Source organism: Vitis vinifera, chromosome 13 (assembly GCF_030704535.1).
Source record: "Vitis vinifera cultivar Pinot Noir 40024 chromosome 13, ASM3070453v1".
In the NCBI taxonomy this organism is placed as follows: domain Eukaryota; kingdom Viridiplantae; phylum Streptophyta; class Magnoliopsida; order Vitales; family Vitaceae; genus Vitis; species Vitis vinifera.
In genome coordinates, this window is record NC_081817.1 from 1,339,775 (window position 1) to 1,358,100 (window position 18,326).

Genomic DNA, 18,326 nt, shown 5'->3' on the forward strand with positions numbered 1-18,326 from the left:
AACCATGGTATCCCCTTCTCATGGGGCCCACCTGTAGCTCATAACTGATTTGAGAATGACTCCTAGGTGAGAGCGTAGCCTCACTATTGCTCAAGCATCTACTTGATAACATTGACGCGGTGGCACCAAGTTGGTGCCTTGACAGCAACTACAGATTCCATTTCCTGGGTCATGCCCATTGTTCTTGTATGTATTAAGCCAACTCTTTTGGACTAGATAGATTGTTCATAGCATTTTCTGTAAAATCTTATGTTAAGTTGCCCTTCTTTTGGAGTTGGCAATCCACACACCTCACCCATGGGCTTCCCATCCTCAGTTCTTTGGGAAAAATCCAATTCTTGCTTTCTGTCTGTCTGTAATCTCGGAGAGTTTCATTTGCAACTTGCAATGATAAGCTGATTTTTTCAAGTTTTACAATATTTTATTCGCCAGCTGTTCTAGGATTGCCACTTGCTAGACTGGTACATAGAGATAGTCGTTGGCTGTATTAATAAAAAGGAGGTGGTAAATCGCACATGGTGCTGTTAAGCATTAGAGTAGTAGTAGTAGTAGTAGTGTGGGACTCTATAAGATATGTGTTAAATATCTTTAAAGGTTGGATCTTTTGATGCTCTTAGCCAACAAACATGAAGAGACGCAGTACAACTTGCCCTCGAGGCCCCCGGCTCAAGTGGTAAAAGGTTGAAAGGGTTCGTGGGAGGTTCCAAAGTTCGAGGGACAAAAGAGAGAGAGAGAGAGAGAGATGAAACAACTTGTACTTGCACCTCACATCATCTTTCACTAACAAAAGCTAGACCCTTGTCTTGCTTTCGCCCACACAACGTAAAGTAGCTACAAGACCTCTCATCTCTTGAGGACCGTCTAAAAGTCCTCCCAAGACATATAAAATATGCCTATGCCTCTTATTGCTCCTGTTATTTGATCTTATTGTGCCATCATTGGAACTGGATTTCTTTTTCCATTTCTTTGTTCAAAGTAGGTTAGGATTCACTGAGACCCCCTTTTAGGATTAAGGAATAACGGCATTTTTTAAGGATTTAAGTATGCCAAGCAACATTAATTAAAGCCTTAATCGGAAGTTCATATAATAATAAAGCCGACATCTAGATGCCACTAGATGACATTTCTGCAAGTGGGTGAACTCTTGTCTAGCCAATCACTAGATTTTGGATTTGTTTCAATGGGGTTCTAAGAGTTAGAAGCTCTTTTTTTAACTTTTTGAATTAAGAGGACTAATTTTATTCTCCATTTTTTATAAATAAATTCAAATGTAAAAATAAAATAAAATAAAATTACTCGCCTTTTCATCTCCGTTCCCACCCCACCCACCTAAACCCTAACCCTACCTCTAGATTTTCTCTCTTTCATCTTCCTTTTTTCCTTCCTTATCCTCTCTTTCCTTTTTCGTTAAAAAGAACAATGAAGAAAGAAGATGAAGGAAAAGAGAGAAAAAGGAAAGGGGAGGGGATTATTTATTTATTTATTAAAAATGATGAAAAGGAAATAGATATACGTAGGGCACTTAAGAGCTTGTTTGATAATTATTTTTTAAATTAATTTTAAAAAATAATTTTGAAGAATTATTTTATAATGATTTATAAAACAAAAGTCTATTTAAAAATTAAAAATCTTTTTAATTTGTTTTTTGTGTTTTAAAATACATAATTTAAAAAAAAAATTGTATGTAGTATTTTGTTCTTAATCATTATTCATATTTGTATCATTATTTTCTAAAAAAAAATTTAAAAAATGAGTGAAAATAATTTATATATTCTTTGAAAATACCATATATTTTTTTTCATTTTAAGAACAAAACTATTTTTTCAATTTTTTGGTTGTTAAAAGTGTTTTTATTTTTTATTTTTATTAAAATAAAAAATTATTTTCCATGGTGTAACATTCCCACCATTCCCCCAATCTTTGTTTTATATAAAAAAAAGGTATACGTAAATACCATTTCTTTTATTTCTCTTCCACCTTCTTCCAAAAGGTATTTCTAGTTTGCATGGTCCAATCATTAATTAGGTAGGTCGCTAGTATAGTTCCCTATCACGATTCTGCTATTTCAATAATTTTACCGGAATATAGGAGGAATCCCTTGGATAGGTAGAAATATAAAAAGTAAGCACGATTTTGAACACTTTGTTTATTTATGTACAAAGTAATAAACATTCTAATTGGATTAATATCAACAATGGATTGAATCATTTTTCAGTCATTCATTCAATGATAAATCACTACAAATGATGGAGATACACGATTTAAATACCGAAAGATCCAATATTTTAAAATTGTATCTAGAATGACCGGAAATCCTAATCTTAATTCCTTCCACCTTCTTTCTCTCTTTCTCTCTCTCTTTTCATGCATCTCATGATTACCTATAAAAATTTTGGCAAACTAAAATACAATTGGGAACAAACCTATCAAATCAAAGACAATATTTCCTTTCATTGATATACCCTAATATATACTATTATTAGTACATTCTTGAACAATTATATTTCCACTAAAATTTGATAAAATATTTACAATGCCTCATATTTTCAATAACTTGAAAGATTTGATGAAACAAGTTAGAATTTATATTTGAAGCATGTTTATATAGACGGAATTCAACTATTAATTGGGAGGTCAAAGTTTTTAATTCTATTACAATATTAGACAAAGAATGTTTGAAATTTAATCAAAAAACCAAATAGTCATAAGTGTCTCTACATAGATAGGGAAGCAAACATAATTGCAAGATTATTTAGCTAAAAAAAAAAAATGTGTTATCTAGTTTTTGCTTTTAAAAATAGAAAATAGTAATAATTCTTATATAAAGTGTAAAAAAAATTTTTGAAATATTATTTAAAAATTTAAAATATTAAAAAAATTTATTATCTGAAATTTTAAAAGCTTTAAAGATAATTTTTAAAAATAGAAGATAAACTCGTATTTTTTATATAAAAGTTATCAAGTTTTATATAGAAATTATTATTATTATATTTTATTTTTAAAAATAGGAAGCAAAAAGTGCATCCAAACAAGTACTTAATGTTCGAATTTTTGTAAAGTATTATAATATTTTTGTATAAAAATCAGTGTGACTTACCAATAAAAGTAAAAATAAAATAACTTAAACTTCCATAGCTACATTGTCTTATCTAAACCAAATACTTAGTATCAATACTTATTTTCCACTAACACGATGGTACGATAAAACAAATCTATCACGTTCCAAAAAAGTATTTGAAAAAAAAAAACAAAAATGCTAAGCAAAATTATTTTCTTGTATTTGACTACTATAAAAAAATATGAAAAAATCAAATATAATCAAAATGGTATAAAATCAAATATAATAAAAAATATGCAAATGTTTCAACATTATTGACACAAATTTATAAGAACAATTTTCTCTTTTAACATATTTTCAATTACTACTTGATATCTTTATCAATTTAAATAGAAAATTGTTCCCAATATCTAAAAGATAATCAAAATTCATTTCACCTCATTTTTTATCCATCCAAGACTAAGTATGAAATTGAAATTAATAAATGGAAACGAGTAAAAGAGAAAACTGAGAGATAAACAATATCATCATATTTTAACCTAGAAATTCTCCAAAGAGATTTAAAAAAAAATCATAGGCTTATAAGTGATAAAAAACATTCAGTATGAAGAACAAAAATTGAATACAAGGTTTTACCTAACTCAAATCTACCAATCATTTTCGAGACATTTGATTAACATCTTTTCACTTTCAACTTTACATTTTCTTTCAGAGCATACTTAGAGCTCACACTAAGTTTGATCTCATCCTCTTCTTAAATCCACACAAGAAAAAAAAAAAATAGGCATTCACCTAAATCCAATCAAATGAGAAAATGATAAATGAATGAAAGAGAAAAATCAACCCACTTTTAAGAAAATTGATGTAAAAATGATTTGGAAATCAAGGAGAAGGAGGATTTTTTTTTGGCAACCAAATACCCTAATTTGGCATAAAGCAAGGGATCACGAAGGATAAAGAAAATGGTTGCATGTCAATTTTCTCAAGAGAGGAAACATTTTCTAGTTTAAAAGGAAATAAACCCTTGATCCAACAATTAAGAAAAAAATCAAGTAAAACAAAAACCGGATCAATCTTACCCCAATAAAATACTTTGTTTCCTTTATTTATGAGATTAGTAGTAGAAGCAATTTTTTTTTTTATTGTGAGATTAGTTTTATGTTTGAAATAAAATACTTTTATTAAAAATTTCCTTTATATTATCCTTTCTATCTACTTTTCCAAAATTAGGAACGAGTTGAAAAAATATAGAAGATTTCTACCTAATAATTCTTGTTAGTTGTTTTTTACATTCAAATGTTGTTTCTAGATTAAAGACTTATATGTCCTAATGGAATATCATTTTCATGGAACATCACATTTAACCACAAGCCTCTTATTAAGCATTTCCCCAAAAGTGGTGAGGGAGAGAAACCATAAAGGACTTTTGAATATATATATATAACAATTTTTAAAAATATTTATTAAAATAGGACACTTTTAAAACTATTTTCAAATCTATAATACTTTTAATAACAAGTAGATTGAAATATAAAAATTAAAAGATTCACCTACTATGGATCTTATCGTCCCTCATAAACTAAAAATCCATAATCTTAATTACTACGAGAATACCATTTAGTTGATTTGTATCTGTTTAAACAGTCTTAGTTAATCTTGTCTTTTTTTGATAAAAATCGATACACTCTTTATAAGGTTCTCTCGTACCCAAATCAATCAAAAGTTCAGTACTATTAAAACTAATCATTTTCAAATGATATTTGTATTGTTATTAAATATTTATTTTTATAACTTTTATATGTAAACTGAAGTTGCCTTTCTAGAGGACAAATTCCAATTGTTGTTTGAAAATAGTTTTAAAAATATCATATTTTAATAAACATTTTTAAAAAATTATTGTATTTTTTTGAAAATATCCTTTCACATATGACATGTGTTCACTATCTAAGAAGGTTGAATCTTTTGATACTCCAAGCTAACAAATGTAATTGGGCAAGAGAGAGATGAAACAACCTGTCGTTGACCTCCCATCATCTTTCACTACCAAAAAGCTAGAGCTTTGCCTTTGTTTTCTAAAACTTGGTGTAAAGTAGCTACAAGACCTCTCAACTCTTGGGCACCGTTCAAAGTTCCCAAGGCACAAAATGTGGCCCATTGCCCTTAATTTCTTATATTATTTGCTCTTATTATGCCATCATTTGAACTTCATTTCTTTTCCCTTTTGTCCAAACACCAAAGTATGTTGGGGTTCAATGTGACCCCATTTTTATGATTAAGAAATTGACCAAATGTTTAAAGCTTTTAAGCATACCAAACAACAAAAATTAGTGCTCTCATCACTTATAGATGTAGCATATCACCATAACCATAAACGGAGGAGCCTCCTAGGTCCCCTGCAAGACAAGATTGTACAAATATTGTTCAACCCACTAATCATTATTTATTTGATTACCCCTCGAGTAATCATTTTTTTGTAATCACTATAAATGATGGAAATATACATTTTAAACATCGAAAAGTTCTAGTGTTTAAAAATTGTACAATGAAATAGGATCAAATATAATTTAATTGTTGTGATTTTCGATTTTTCATCAAAATATATATAATTTTGAGATACAAAAGGTATCAGGTATTTGATTATCTTCCTCTACAAATGTTATATAGAAAGGAGAAATAACAATATTTTTTTTTCATGATAGGGCATAGGAAGAAATCAAAATACGTATCTATACTTATGTAGAATTCATTTGATGATATTGATATCTCCATACATTATCCTATTATTCCATATTACTATATCATACTTATATAATTTTTTTAAGAATTTTAATTTAATATGTTATATTTATCAAAATTTTCCTATTTAGTTCATTTTCATAAATTTTTTATATTTATAGAAACTATCATTTATATCAGTATTTTCCTTTATATTCCCATAAAATTGAATCAATTAATATTTCCATCATTGCTTACTTACTAGTGATTTCAAAATGAAATTAATTTAATGTCTTTAAAAGGAAGGACAATTAATGGGTGGAAAAAAAGGAAATAGTAAAAAGAATGTAAATTTTAATATTTTAGGAAAACTATCTTATTGTTTTTTATAATAAGATATCTCAAATGTATATAATTCTTTTTTTCTTTTCTTGCATTATTCCTTTTTATTTTCTTTCTTTCACATTTTCTCTCAAATTTTCAGGAACCAAACATAGTCTTAACATTTAGAAAAACCATATAAACAAGCTTAGTTATCGGAGTTTGAAAGCCTACTTTTTTTTCCATAAAAGTATTTTATATTTTGCCGAAACAAATATATTTTCGAAAGAAAGTGTTATTATTTATTATTTTTTATGAGATTTTTTTTATATATAATTTTTTTGCTAGTGATGGTTGAAGAATGTCATAAAAAGATAAGATTATGAGAAGAGAAAGAAAAAAAGATATTTGATGAGAAGATCATGTGAAGGCTCAATTCAGTGAAGTCATGTATGAAAAAGAAAAGTCAAATATGTAAAGCCAATAAGATGGAATACTACAAATACCAATATTTAAGTTGAAGTCAAGTGTAATCTTTAGACTTTGGACCTCATGATTTTGAAATGGGTGCCTAACAACATAAAAAATAAAATTTACTATTCATTAAACATTTGATAAACATAAAAACAATTTTCAAAAAATATTTTCTAAAATAATTTATTATGTTTGGTTTCTAGAAAAAAAAAACAAATAAATAATAAATAAATAATGAATTTATTTTATTTAAATAACAAAATATATATATATATATTAGAAAAAAAAAGCATAAAAAAGGAAAAAATGTTCAAGTTTTTACTCAACATTTTTCTTTAATAGAGTGAAGCAAAGTTAAGAAAAAAAGTACATTCCCTATCAATATAATTTTATCTCCCAAACTTTCTTAGAAATAATTAAATAAAAGGAAACATTATGTTTTCTTTTTCTTTTTATATATTTTCTTTCTATTTTTATTTCTTTCCATCTGAACTCTTATAAGAAAAATTAAGACATACAAGCAAAATTTGCTCTTTCCATCCTATATTTTTATTGTTGCCATTTATTGATGAAGCATGTGCATGTGCATGTGCATGTGCATGAAAAACATTGACAAAATGATGAAGCAAAAATAGAAATATGAAATCCTTGGTTCCTTTGGTAATAAACAACAAGAAAGGTCAACAAAACCAGCTACAAAATAATTTCTAGTTTTTTTTTTTTTTTTTTTTGTACAAAAATTCTTATTTCTTATTTTGACCATTCTTAAATGTAGCATCAAATCCGATCCCACATTGTGTGAGCTGGCTAAAGGTACATTGAGCATTCATATTCCATTTATATTTATTTACCTTAAAATATTTATTTTTAAAAAATAATTTTTAAATTAAGTGTTTTCATGAAGCATGATTTTTATTAACGCTAAATTATATTTTTACACCCATTATTATTTCCTTAAATGGATTAAGGTTATGTTTGGTTACTAGAAAATATCAAATACAAATTAAAAAAATATTAAGAAAAGATGATTTTCTTTTATTTAAATAACAAGACAAAAATATGAGAAAAGACTCATTAAATAAAAAAGAGAAAATGTTTAAATTTTTACTCCATATTTTTCTTTGGATGAAGGAAAAAATTTTGTTTCTTTATTTATTTTTATATTTTTTTAAACCAAACAATGACTAAGTCTGGATTATTTCGGGGGCTTTCAAAAGCTTTCTACTTAGTTATATTAAGCTCATACAATACTTTGAATGATATTTAGTAATATATGAATTCTTAAAAATTTGCTCTTTCCATTCTATATTTTTCTTTTTTCTTATTTTAAAATCATAATAATTTGGTTGTAGATACTAGATACCCCATGGATGGAATGATTGGGTATTTTTCCTTGTTTGTTTTGATTTTTCTTTATTTTCTAATATTAACAAATTTAGAGGATTCTTGTTTTCATTCAATTAATGTGATAATTATTATTTAATTTTATAAAATTATTATTTAAAATATTATCATTTTATAAAAAAACTGTAAGAAAAATATGAATAGGAAAATAAAAAATATACTACAGTTCTATTTGTTAACACCTATAAAAAGGACAAAAACCCTCTTAATAATTCACTTAAGACTTTTTCTCGACACACCCTTTCTTTCACTCTACACTTATTAAAATACGACGTCATCCGTTCAAGCTCACAAGCTAGATAACAAAAAATAAAAAAATAAAAAAAATCACTTCTCTTTGTTTTATCTTCTCTTTTATAACAAACTTTACACTATCGCAATGATTAGATAAGGACCAATGAGGCCTTTTACTAATTTTTTTTTAATGAGAGGAGTTTCAAATGTCCGAAGTTCCAACGTCATATTATTTGCTACCTATATGTATGTGTAGCATCATTGGATTCCCTACTTTTTCAAAATTGGGAGGTGCTCATCTATATTGGAGATTTCTACCTAGTAACTCTTATTAATTATTTTTTACATTCAAAGAAAAATTTAGATTTTTCAGCAAATCCACATAATTAGGAACAATTCTACACATTATTGAAAATTTCTAGATTCTTTTAGGTTATGATTGGCTTTTGAAAAGCATTAAGGGAAGGAAAAAATACTATAAAAAATTGAAATTCTTTGAAACCAAACACAACCTTACCGAACCCTAGCAAGCTCCAAAATAGGTTCTAAGGAATCCTGATAACATTCGTTACTTACTTTTTTACTATGTGAATAATCTTTAGCCCTCCGATGAATACAAATGGAATGTCATTCTCACAAAGCTTGACATTTGATTAAGAAAAGAATGCTTAACAAGAACCATAAACCCCTTGATAAGCATTTCCCCAAAAGCTACGAGGGAAACATTAGGGATAAGCCATGAGGGATCCTCTCATATGCGTTCACCACCTCTAAAAAGGCTGAATCTTTTGATACTCCAAGCCAACAAATGTGAGAGGGCAAAAGAGACATGAAACAACCTGCACTTCGACTTCACATCTTCTTTCACTACCAAAAAGCTAGAGCTTTGCCTTTGTTTTCTAACACATAGTGTAAAGTAGCTACAAGACCTCTCAATTCTTTTGCACCATTCAAAGTTCTCAAGGCACAAAAATATGGCCCATTGCCCTTAATTTCTTACATTATTTGCTCTTATAGTGCCATCATTTGAACTTCACTTCTTTTCCCTTTTGTCCAAACTCCAAAGTAGGTTGGGATTCAATATGATGACCCCATTTGTATGATTAAGGAATTAGCCAAGTTTTTAAAGCTTGTAAGCATGCCAACACAATAACTTACATGATAAAGTTAGAACATCTTTATATGATGAAGGGAGGAGCCTCTTAGGTGCCACTAAAAGACATGATTGTACCAATGTTAGCCAACCAAGTAATTATTATTTGTTTGATTAATATCAATTAATCATTTTTTTAGTGATCATTATAAATGATGAACACATGCAATTTAAAAACCGAAATATCCAATATTTAAAAATTGTATAATGAAACAAGATTAAATAAAATTTGATTACTATGATTTTCGAGTTTTATTCAAATATTTGATTATTACCCTCTACAAATGTTAGATAAATTTAAGGAAGAAATCAAAATACTTATATATAGTTATAATATATCTAAATATATTATTCTACTATTTCATACTAAAATTTTAAAAAATCTTAATTTAATATATACATTGTTAATATTTTATTATTTGTCAAAATTTTCATGTGTAGTTAATTTTTATGATTTTTTTATATTTGTAGAATTTTTTATTCATAACAATATTTTCCTTGAGATTCCCATAAAATCAATCCATTAGCCTTTCCATCATTGCTTACAAGTAAATTCAAAATAAGACTAAATTAATGTCTTTGAAAGGAAGGACACATATGGGTGGAAAAGGATGGGGAGGGGAAAGGAAAAAGAATGTATATTTTAGTGGTTTAGAAAACCATCTTATTGTTTTTTATGTCATTGTGTGTTAGGGATGTTTTTGAAAATAAAAGTCACTTTTATTCACTTGTGCTTGTCATAATCATATCATGGAAACTAGGCACCCACAAGGGCAAGTGGGAATGAACCTATCAAAATCAAACCCAAATAAATGGAGGATCAAAAAATAAGCATAATAGTTGTTGATGTTCTCCCTTTTGGCACCTCATGTTTGAAGATATGTTCACACTTTTATATGAGATGGTGTCCTATCTTTATCCACACCTCAAATCTAGTCTTCATGTTCTCCCTTATGCATAAAATTATTAGTAAATTAATAATAAGATAAGTTATTTAAAATGTGTGGTATTATTGACATCTCAAAAGGTTGAAAACCAAAAGCAAAGGTCATTCATTTGAGGTAGAGCAAGTAAAATTTTGATTTTCATACTTAATTGCTTTTAATTATTTATTTTTAGTACTAGATTTTGGAATTATGTAACGTCTCATTCATAACCGTACGAATAATATCTATTTTGGATTCAATTGACTTTCATGGCTTTAAAACATGTCTACAAGTTAAGAGGAATTTTATGTAGATACGATAATCACCTCTCATGTAGATAAAATAACCACCCTCATGTAGATACAATAACCACCACTTATACGAATATGGCATCCTCATCATGTTCCATAAGATTGTGAAGTCAAATAGACAAACACACCTTTGTTAGGCTAAACAAACTCTCACATCGGTTTAAGAATCGACTTTTATACAATTTATAATGTCTTGCTCCTAATTGTGTAGATTTTATTTGTTGTAGATCAAATTAACTCTTACACCTTTAAAACGCATCTACGAGGTCAAAAGAAGTTTATATATATCTATATATATATATATACTCTTAAGAACTTTTTTCTTTATTCAATTTAATATGTCACAATTATGCTTTTAAAATATTTTTAATAAAAATTAATATAATTTTGATATTTTTTAAATTTTAATTAAATAAAAATTTATTTTCAAAATATAAATAAACCACATTTAAAAGTATGCTCAAGGCTAAGAGTTTCAACCAAATACCCATAAAAATTATATTTTTATTTTTAGCATTAAAAAACCCCCAAATTTAAAATATATTTTGAAAAAAAAATTAAAATATAATTTTAAAAGAAAGTGTTATCATTTATTATTATTATTTTAGGAGTTATTGTTGCCAGTGATGGTTGAATAATGTCACACAATGATAAGATTAGGAGAAGGAAAAAAAAACCCTAGTGTGAATCCAAGATTCAGTCAAAGTCATGTATGAAAAAGAAAGTCAAATATGAAAAGCCCATAAAATGGAAACACCACAAATACCAATACGTAAGTTGAAGTCAATGCTTGTGTAATCTTTAGACATTGGACCTCATGGTTTTGAAATGGATGGCTAACCACATGTTACATAAATTTATTACATAAAAAATACAATTTATTATTTATTAAAAATTTGATAAACATAAAAACAATTTTTTAAAAAAAATATAATAGGTTGCATTTTGTTTCTAAAATAATTTATTTTTATTTTTTACCAACAATTCTTATTTTTATTTTTACCATTCTTGAAAATACAATGAGTTGGCTAAAGGCGTTTTTAAACATTCATATTCCTTTTATATTTATAAATCTTAAAATATTTTATTTTTTAAAATAATTTTGAAAATAGTAAGGGTCTATTTGGTAATTATATTAGAAAACAGTTTTATTTTCAAAACAATTTTTTGATGTTTTGTAAAATAAAAATTTGTTTTGAAACCTAAAATATTTTTAATATATTTTTTATATTTTTAAATATATTTTAAAATTAATTTTTATATTTAGTGTTTTATTTTTAATTATTTTACATATTTGTATAATTATTTTGTTAAAATAATTTTAAAAAACAAATGAAAATAACAAAAAATAATTAAAAGATATTCTCTAAAACACTTTGATTTCTATTCTTAAGAATAGAAAATAAAAAAGAGTTTTTAATTGTCAAATATGTTTTCATGTTTTTTTATTAGTTACCAAATAGGCCTTAAATTTTTATTTTCATAATTTAAAAAAAGAAGGAAAAATTAGTCATTAATAATATTATTTTCTTTCAAACTTTCTTAGAAATCATCAAATAAAATAAAATTTTATATTTTTATTACTTTTTTATATATATATTTTTGTATTATATTTTCTAAAATCCAAAAATAGCATAACTTTAAAATATTTTTCTCTTTCCCACCATTCTCATTTTCCTTTCCTTACAATGCTTTGAATTGTATGGTATTTAGTAACATATGAATGATCTTATAAGAGAAACTAAATTATACAAGGGAAACATGCTCCTTCCATTTTATATTTTTCTTTTTTTGGTGAAAGATACAATTTTACTTTCAATTAATTTAAAAAATTATTATTTTAAAATTAATTTGGTTGTAGATTTGAATTGGTTTTTTTTTTCTTTTTTTGTTTTAATTTTTCCTGTTTATTTTTTTTAATATTAACAAATTCTTGGTTTAGCCGTTAATGTAGGAGGGTTAATAGATTACTAAATTAGATGTGTTTAATTTTTTAAAATAAAATTAAATATTAGAAAAAATATGAATGAGAATTGAGAATTCAAAGAATTTAGATACTTTCCCGAGAAAGAAGATACTCACACGGAATGGAATCCTCTGTTCACACGAGGAGAAAACCCTCCTAAAATCTGTGCGCTATATATGCATATATAGAGGTGAAATTGGGTGATACGAGGGAGCTGGTGTTCTTGAAGCTCTATCATGGAGATGGAGACTGCTTCACCAAAGTCTTCCATGGTGAATCGTCTCAACTCCGCCGTGGGAAACAGCATAGTGGGGAAGCGATTCAAGTTCGCAGAGAGGAAGACGACGTTCACCACGGAGCTTCGGGCGGGCACCGCAACGTTTCTTACTTTGGCCTACATCTTGGCCGTCAACGCCAGTGTATTGACGGACTCCGGCGGGACTTGTTCTGTTTCCGATTGTGTGCCTCTCTGCTCCGACACGACGGTGTCCGTGGCTAACTGCTCCGGCAATGGGCTTCGGGTGGTTCAACCGGATGTGTCGTGTAAGTTTGACCCGGTTAACCCGGGATACTCGGCATGTTTGGCTAAGGTGAAGAAGGATCTTATAGTGGCGACGGCGGCTTCGGCGTTGATTGGGTGTGTGATCATGGGGGCTTTTGCTAATCTGCCACTGGGTTTGGCTCCGGGGATGGGAACGAATGCTTATTTTGCATACACTGTCGTGGGGTATCATGGCTCCGGTTCGGTCTCGTACCAGAACGCTTTAGCGGCGGTTTTTATCGAAGGTTTGATCTTTCTGCTTATTTCGGCGGTTGGATTACGGACGAAACTCGCGAAACTCGTTCCGAAACCAGTTCGAATCTCGGCGTCAGCCGGAATCGGGTTGTTTCTCGCGTTTATCGGGTTGCAGAACAACCAAGGAATCGGGTTGATTGGTTACAGCTCCGCCACCATGGTGACTCTGGGGGCATGTCCGGCGTCGAAGCGTGTGTCGCTCGCGCCGGTCACCACTCTAGCAAACGGCACTGTTTCTCTAATCCCCGGAGGAACCGTCTCCGGTGGGCTCCTCTGCCTCAATGGCCGCATGGAGAGCCCTACGTTCTGGCTCGCTATCGTGGGCTTCGTCATCATCGCGTACTGTATGGTGAAGAACGTGAAAGGGGCGATGATCTACGGCATCGTCTTCGTCACCGCCGTCTCATGGTTCCGAAACACCGAAGTCACTGCATTCCCCCACACCGCTGCCGGAGACTCAGCGTACGATTACTTCAAAAAAGTCGTCGAATTCCACCCCATTAAGAAAACCGCCGGAGCTCTCAGCTTCAAGGGCCTCAACAAAGGCAACTTCTGGGAAGCCATGGTCACCTTCCTCTACGTCGACATCCTCGACACCACCGGAACCCTCTACTCCATGGCCCGCTTCGCCGGCTTCACCGACGAAAAAGGCAACTTCGAGGGCCAGTACGCGGCCTTCATGTCGGACGCAAGCGCCATCGTCGTGGGCTCCCTCCTCGGCACTTCGCCGGTGACGGCGTTCGTAGAATCATCGACCGGAATCCGGGAAGGGGGGCGGACGGGAATGACAGCGCTGACCGTAGCAGCGTACTTCTTCTTATCTCTATTCTTCACGCCGCTGTTGGCATCAATACCGGCGTGGGCGGTAGGACCGCCGCTGATACTAGTTGGAGTTCTGATGATGAGAGCAGTGTTGGAGATAGAATGGAATGATATGAGGCAAGCAATTCCGGCCTTTGTGACCTTGCTTCTGATGCCCTTGACCTACTCCATCGCCTATGGTCTGATTGGTGGAATTGGGACCTTCATTGTCCTCCATCTCTGGGATTGGACAGTGGCTCTCTTGAGGCAATTCGGAATTCTCAAGGGACCCAAGAGCAATAACAATAACAATGATGCTTCCATTTCCGGTGGCAATGGAGTCCATGCTGGTAATCCTCATGTGGATGGAAATGCGAAGCCAATTGATCAAGTATAGTGTGTTTGGGTTGTTGGGGTAGAAAGAAGAAGGAACAGCAACATCTGTATGTACATTATCTATTTGTGGTTCTAATGTTTTTTTTGTTTAGTATTCCTTGCCTTGTGCTATGAAAACTATTTCATTTGAAAAAAATTTGTGTCTAAATGACACCTGGATCTTATAAAAATTTGTGTCTAAATGGTCTGGTCTGGTCTAGTAGATTTTTTCACCAATCAATATTGGTTCAAATTTAAATATTTGATTATATGTTAACAGCTCTCTAACTAATAAAATGTAAGAACCGACAAAAATGGTCCAATCCTACTGTGTCGTGCACAAATTTCATTGTTAAAATATATAAAATATGGGAATACATTATTTGTTAGATGGTTAAATTTAACTCTCAATGGTTCAAGCATTTAAATGTTTAATAAAATTAAGTCACATTTAATTTATGAAAAAACTTTTACAATGGATTTTATTACCATAAAGTTAAAAAAGTTTGAAATATACAATATACTATATTACACTAAGCTCTTGTTGTTACTTTAAATTCGCTTAATCTAATATGAAAAAAAACAGTTTATTCTCATATTTTTATGTGTCCTATCTTTCCTAGTCACAATCAATCTTATATCGAAAAGATCATTTATCTTCACACTTCTCTAGGTTTGACCTTTTTTAACCACGGTTCGAACCTCTCATGAGAAATGACTCATGTGTCTTATGGGAAAAATATGTCCAAATATGTTAAATAGTTCGAGTTAATTAGGTCAAATTTACATTACACATCACCACTCAAAGACCATTGTCGTAGTAGTTAGCCACGATTATCGTTGGGTTAGAGCATGGAGGCACATAATCGAAAATCGTGCATGTCTCGCTAAAATTCATCCATATACTAGCATTGATGGCTAAGATGTAGGTCAATCGTTTTCCTACTCTACTATTTCCCTTGAACAAGTTAAACGAGTCATCATTAAAGACTTTGGTGAAGTAGTCTCCATCTCCGATTAAGAGTTCAAGAATGGCAACTTCCTCATTCACCAAATTTCTATGTATTTCCCCTCTCTTTATATATAACATATATTTTAATTATTGATTTTTCCCCCTCTTGCATATTTGTTGTGATTAGATTGTTCATTTAATTATTAGCTTATAAGAAATTTTTATCTATATTATATTGATAAAATTCAATCTAGTTATATAAAAATATTGATAAAATTTAGAATAACATTATTTATTTGCTGACCCGATAGGATTTACCCATTTTTTTCGTTTCTTACATCTACTAATATATTCTAATAAATAAGAGAAACAGAGATATTAAAACGGTTTTTGAAATATCTAAATTCATATTTTTCTTATACTTCTTTTTCTACTATGATTATATTTTAAATAATAATTTTACAAAATTAAAGACATTTAATACCCACTAGTGAATAATTATTTCATTAATTAGGTAAAAACAACAATCCTCTAAATTTCTTAATACTAGAAAATAGAGAAAAAATAAAAACAAATAAGGAAAAAAAACCAAATCAATTCCATCCATAGGTGGTATTATGTAAAAACAAATTATTGTGGTCCACTTTCTTTGATATCTGATTTGTGTTCCTATATTCCAAACACACCATTAAATCATCCAAATAAATGATATATTATAAATAGAAAATTATATATTTGAATTATTTTTATTAAAATTAAAAATAATTTAAGAATAATTACATTTTTTACTTTTTAATTGAACAAAATGATAACTCCAACCTCAAGAAGCAGATTCCAAAATTAAATTCACTAATTTTCTACTATTTATAAAATAAAATAAAAAAAGGAAATGGCAACCCAAAAGATGAGAAACCCAAGAGGGTGTGTCAAAATTATGAATGAGAAGGTCCTTGTCAATGGCCTGGCTTTGTGGATATATCACTGTCTTTGTCAAAGCTGGTGTTTCTTTCTTTTAATAAATGGTCCCCAAAGGATGATGCCATTGCTTGCTTGCTTCCTTCCTTTTGGTGCTATGGCCACTCTGCTCCATATCAGAACAAAAAGAAAGCTTTCATTTAATATTTGGCCACCATCTTCTTCACACTACACTACATTTATTGCTTTGTGTTTTTGCCCCTTTTTTGGTCTTCTATTCTCCTTCCACACCCATTGTATATAATAATAATAATACCTAAGAATGTAGGTATATTTTAATTGGATTCCTATCCCACCCTAGCATGGTGGAAATTTACACATTTTTAATTAGATTCCTAATAGGTTGTCAATGAAATCTTATTACTAATTACTTTTGGGTCCGAGCAATTATTTTTTTCTTTGGGTTATTTGATTAAAAGAGATAAAATAAATATATGTTAGAAAAATTTTTGTGCCAAATGTTTAATTTTTGGAATAAAAAGTTTATGAGTAAAAATATTAAAATGATATTATAAATATGTAATTTTTAATACATAAAATTATTTTTTCAAATATGGGCATTATCTCATCACTTTTAATCAAATAATTCTAATTTTTAATCAATCATAAGAAAAACCCTAATATGTTAGAATCGGTCATTGATGTTGAATTGCACGTTTTAATATCATATTAAATATCGGTATCTAAAATAAGATTCTGATTGAGATATAATGAATATAACTAAACATGAAATTAAGATATGGGTCGTTTTTATTATATTTGACTAAAATAATATATTAAAATCTAAATATTGACATTATAATTTTGTTGTCATGATTTTCCAATACATGGGCCAAAAGGTATGACTCATGTGAAGTTTGGTATGGGAATTAATTCACTAGGCGTGAGTTGTGAGGTGACAATTGGTTACTTCAAAGCCATGCCAAACCTTTCCATGGTATGTCCATATTTTCTTAACCAAATGGTGAATTTTTTTTTTTTATTAATCTTTGAATTTCACAAATGGGGGATTCCAAGAGGGATTCCTAGACAAAGAACACAAACTTTTTGCCAAAAGATTATCTTGTAAGCCCATTCATTCAGCTTCCAAAACATGACCCATTATTCTGCTGTCCTCTGGTAAATGATAAACATGACCCAACTCAAGAAATTAGCTATTCAAAATAGAAAACAAGAGGCAGTTGGTGAGAGAACATATTCTTGGCTGGTTGCTCATCTGTCATATTAAGACACCATCTTTTTTGCCCTTTAATATATACATCAAGGGAAGTTGGGTTGGGATCTTGAGGATGAATAAGAACATCTGTTGAGGGCTTCTAGTTCTAGGGACATGACACCACCATGGATTGGACATTTGGCACCTATATGGTGGTCATGGCACCTGCCCAATAAATCAATCTTTACACCAATGGTTCTTATTCAAGATCCTAATAATAAAAAATAAAAAATAAATTACATGGAAATAATATATGACTAGGTTAAGGTATGGTAATGTTTTGACTACAATACTGAATCGATACATATTAAAAAACCGATCAATCATATTATATCATGCGTACATTTTAGTTTTATTGTTTTATATAGATTGATCTCATTTTTTTATACATTGGTCCTATTGATTATGCATAATCTCATTCTTTTATATCCTAGTCTCATTATTTATACCTTGATCTAACAACTTAAATTTTATCGTACACTTTCAATAATCGAGAATGTAAAGTTAGGTGTCTCAGTTTTTCTATTGTTATATGTAAATAACCCATCACTAATGAGTCATATTAAAATTATTAATTTAGCCTAAAATTCACTAAATAAGAATCTATTTCTTGTCGTGCTTAAGTAACATAGTTGGAAAATATAAGATC

General features: G+C 29.6%; 1 protein-coding gene across 1 annotated transcript; it reads left to right on the forward strand.

The window, feature by feature from the left end:
• Positions 1–12,653: 12,653 nt before the first annotated feature.
• On the forward strand, positions 12,654–14,649 carry LOC100263955 (adenine/guanine permease AZG1). The gene has a single exon (XM_002279359.4). The coding sequence runs from the start codon at positions 12,799–12,801 to the stop codon at positions 14,554–14,556; it is 1,758 nt and encodes a 585-aa protein (XP_002279395.1). The 5' UTR covers positions 12,654–12,798; the 3' UTR covers positions 14,557–14,649.
• Positions 14,650–18,326: the final 3,677 nt, after the last annotated feature.

Excerpts from the sequence above, each read along its gene's own strand:
- LOC100263955 (XM_002279359.4), top strand. The coding sequence starts at position 12,799 with ATGGAGATGGAGACTGCTTCACCAAAGTCTTCCATGGTGAATCGTCTC.